The sequence below is a fragment of the Mandrillus leucophaeus genome, unplaced genomic scaffold (genome assembly GCF_000951045.1).
Source record: "Mandrillus leucophaeus isolate KB7577 unplaced genomic scaffold, Mleu.le_1.0 Scaffold228, whole genome shotgun sequence".
Lineage (NCBI taxonomy): Eukaryota > Metazoa > Chordata > Mammalia > Primates > Cercopithecidae > Mandrillus > Mandrillus leucophaeus.
Window position 1 is genome coordinate 288,412 of NW_012102343.1, and position 3,951 is coordinate 292,362.

General features: G+C 51.2%; 1 protein-coding gene across 1 annotated transcript in view; it reads right to left on the bottom strand.

Annotated features, from left to right (window-relative positions):
• FAM161B (family with sequence similarity 161, member B) overlaps positions 1–3,951 on the bottom strand; it is a 19,059-nt gene that overhangs the window by 11,679 nt on the left and 3,429 nt on the right. The window contains 2 exon segments of the mRNA XM_011981509.1: positions 981–1,531; positions 2,925–3,244. Coding sequence (XP_011836899.1) covers positions 981–1,531; positions 2,925–3,244 — 871 coding nt within the window.

Genomic DNA, 3,951 nt, shown 5'->3' on the forward strand with positions numbered 1-3,951 from the left:
CAATCAGAAGGATCCTTCTGAACTAGATTTCTGATCGTGGGTCACCCTGCCTCAGTCCCTCAGTGGCTCCCCTGTGCCCTTGGGATGAAGTCCAGACTCGCTAGCGTGGCTTGCAAAGCTCCTCATGTCTAGCCCATGTCTGCCTCTCCCTTCCCACTCCCTCTTCTCTCAGCCCTCTACCTTTCCAGCCCTTGCAGATGCTCCACTTTCTCTCCCCTCCATGCCACATTCTGCCTGTTCCACTTCTCCTCCCTCTTCGCCCCTCCTTTAGTTCAGCCCCAGGGCCCACTTTCTTAGGGGACCTTCCCCAACTGCTCCTTTCCTTCACCAATCCCCGGGTTAGGTCCCTCTGATATATGTTTCCATGCTTCCCCCTTTAATCCTTGTAAATAACTCACCACGTTTGTATGCATTTGTGTTTATCTGTTGTCCTCACATGTCTACAAACTCCATGTCTGTGTGTTCACCATGGCACAGTGCCTGGAGCACGGCACATGCCACTGAAAAGTGAATAAAGCCTGAGCCCCTTATTTGGAGCTATACTTTTTGAAATGTGTAAATAATCATCCCCCACATAATTTCAGTGACTGACGCCACCTCACCAGGATGAAGGGGCCGTGGGGGAGCATCTCAGGGCAGTATGCTGGTGGTGGCATGAGCCCAAGCTGGTCCTCAGGTGTCTCACTGGTTCTCTATTCCTGCACCTCTGCTGGTGCAGAGGCCCTCATGTGCATTCACTCAGCTGTCAACAGGACGAGCCTTGGGGACACTGTGGGACCTTTCAGTCCTTACTCCATACAGGCCCCGATTGTGTACAGACCTAACCCTCCCCGATGGCCTGCACTAAACGTGCAGCCTCTAGTGGGTCCCCCCAAACAGCAAATCTCCAAGCCAGGCCAACCCCTGGGCCCTGACTAAATCCCTACAGTGGAATTGGTACCCCAAGGCAGGAGGTAGCAAGGTGGCAAGGATGTCTTTACCCTGGAGTTTATCCCCAAGGGCTGGCTCCAGAATGGACTTGGGGATCCTTCTGGTGGCCTTCTGCTTGGAGATCTTGGCTTCAGCTGTGGCAGCCAAGTCTCTCTGTCGAGCAGCTTCCTTTAGTTGCTCCTCCTTCTCCAGGAAGCTGAAGGGCTTCAAAGAAGAGAGGAGCAGTTCCTTCCTCTTCTGAATCCCTGCCCGCCTTCGGGCCTCGCTGCGCTCCATGATCTCTTGGTAGAGGGGCAGGTAGACATGTGCAGGCACAGGCTGTGCCCGGAACTGCCTGTGGCACTCAGCCTCTTCCTCACCCTGCCTCCGGGCCCGCTGCCTCTCCTGCTCAAAGGAGGCAGGTGAGCCCAGCCACTCGGCCTTCTTCCGGGCCTCGCGCAGTGTCATGCGAAATGGCCGAGGGACAGTAATGGATGATGCCCAGGAGCTGACACTTCTGTGCTGGGAGGAAGGCCGGGAGCCTGAGGGTGGCTGGGTCGGAGCCCTGGGAATGTTGGAGGGAAGGTTGCTCAGGGAGCTGCAGCGCCTTGTGGAGCCACACCTGGAAGAAAGCAGATCCACGTGTGGAGGACAGGGCAGTCAGGAGGCCCTGCTCCCTCCAGACCTCCTCCCCAGTCCTCCCTTCCCACTGGTCACAGCTGGCTGCTTGGCCTAACACCACAGCCCCACAGGCCTCTATGTCCATGACCTTCCCACAGACAATCCTGGCAGCCCTAAAGGAAAGTCTCTTCTCAGAATTGATCCCAAAACTGCCACTTTGCACTCTAATATTTCATATGAGAGAAAGAACAATGAGCAGAGTGGAGCTTGAGAGTCAGACAGACCTGGGTTTAAATCTTGCTCCAAACTTTGAGCAAGGTTCTGTTAAAACCTCAATTTCCTCCTACATAGAATGACAAAAATTAATGTCTACTAACCAGGTTATTGGAGGAGAAAGTAAATATTAAATGAGATAAGGTAATGAGATAATGTATACTTTATCTCATTAAATATTTACTTTCTAAGACTTGACCAAGATAAAGGTACTTTGTTGTCATTCTGAGGGAAAGTGTATTTAGGAAAGGCTTCCCTGTATTTTTTTTTATTTTTCAATATTTATTTATTTATTTTGAGATGGAGTCTTGCACTGTTGCCCAAGCTAGGCGTGATCTTGGCTCACTGCAACCTCCACTTCCCAGGTTCAAGCAATTCTCTGCCTCTGCCTCCCGAGCAGCTGCAATTACGTGCACCCGCCACCACGCCCGGCTAATTTTTTTATATTTTTAGTAGAGACGGGGTTTCACCATTTTGGCTAGGCTGGTCTTGAACTCCTGAACTCATGATCCACCCACCTCAGCTTCCCAAAGTGCTGGAATTACAGGCGTAAACCATGATGCCCGGCCCATTTTTTATTTTATTTTTATTTGTTGAGTCAGAGTCTTGCTCTGTCGCCCAGGCTGGAGTGCAGTGGCATGATCTCAGCTCACTGCAACCTCCATCTCCTGGGCTCAAGGGATTCTCGTGCATCAGTCTCCTGAGTAGCTGGGATTACAGGCACACACCACGATGAGTGGCTAATTTTTGTATTTTTAGTAGAGACGGGGTTTCACCATGTTGACCAGGCTGGCCTCGAATTCCTGACCTCAAGTGGTCTGCCTGCCTCAGCCTCCCAAAACGCTGGGAGTGCAGGTGTGAGCCACTGCGCCTGAGGAAAGGCTTCCCTTTAATTAATTCCAGGGCATCACTGGACTAAGTGTTGCCCAAAGTGATTTAGGATTCCTGGGGAGGAATCGGAACACCTGTTTGGAATCAAAAGCTGATTCTGAGCTACAGCCTCAGTAAATGGCAACTTGCAGAAGTGCTCTTTGCTTTACAGAGGAAGATGAAGCCCAGAGACACGATGTGACCTGTGTGGAGGTGTGGAGTGAGGCAGCCGTGGAGCTGCAGTGCCTTACCTCAGAGCCTGGGGGCACTGGACCTGTACCTTCCCCCTGCCCTTGTCTCGGAAGAAACTCTCCAGGTCCTCCTCATCTTCAGAGAGGCTTTCATCACTCTCCGGGTCAGACTGAAAGAGAGACTCCAACAGACACGGTCTGCCTCTCTGCTTCAGTACATGTAAGGTCTGGTAAAAGCTCCCAGTTGAGTCAGAAGTAGAATCTATCTCCTCCTCTGGGCCGAGGAACTCGTCAAGTTTGCTGGCCCTGGGCAAAACCAGCCCATCCCCAGACAGCTCCTCTCCTGCCTCTGTGTCTGGGGAGGATTTGGGGGAAAATACCTACAATAGAATAGAAATAGGCTGTGAGTGAAACAATAATTTCAAAGGTATTCAAATCATAACTTAATTTCACTTTGAACAAGCCTCTGTATATTAGGGACTGGGGAGAATTTGGGGTCTGCCAGGTGCGCTGGCTCATCCCTGTAATCCCAATACTTGGGGAGGAATTTTTAAAAATAAGATGTGTTTTTTGCTCTAAAGACATTTCACAACTTGGTCTATGAAGTGCGCTTCACTGAAGGGATGGAGAGGGAAGTGAAGAGCTGAAGTTGGTTCCCTACGCCATATAGTGCAGTAAGCTTTTACAGAGTACCTCACCTGTACCATGCACTCTGACCCCTGCACTCCAGGAATCCTGCCTATGATGATGGCCGCACTCTGCCTTACTTGGGTTGTACCTACTTCTTGCTCATCTTCCTTCTCCCCCTTCCCTTGTCTCTACTCCTCTGCTTTCCTCATGTTCTAGCTAATTTGCACTCTGTCAAGGAATGGATGATGGCCGGGAGCAGTGGCTCACGCCTGTAATCCCGGTGTTTTGGGAGGCTGAGGGAGGTGGATCACCTGAGGTCAGGAGTTCAAGACCAACATGGTAAAACCCCATTTCTACAAAAATACAAAAATTAGCTGGGTGTGGTGGTGGGTGCCTGTAACCTCAGCTACTGGGGAGGCTGAGGCAGGAGAATCGCTTGAACCTGGGAGGCTGAGGT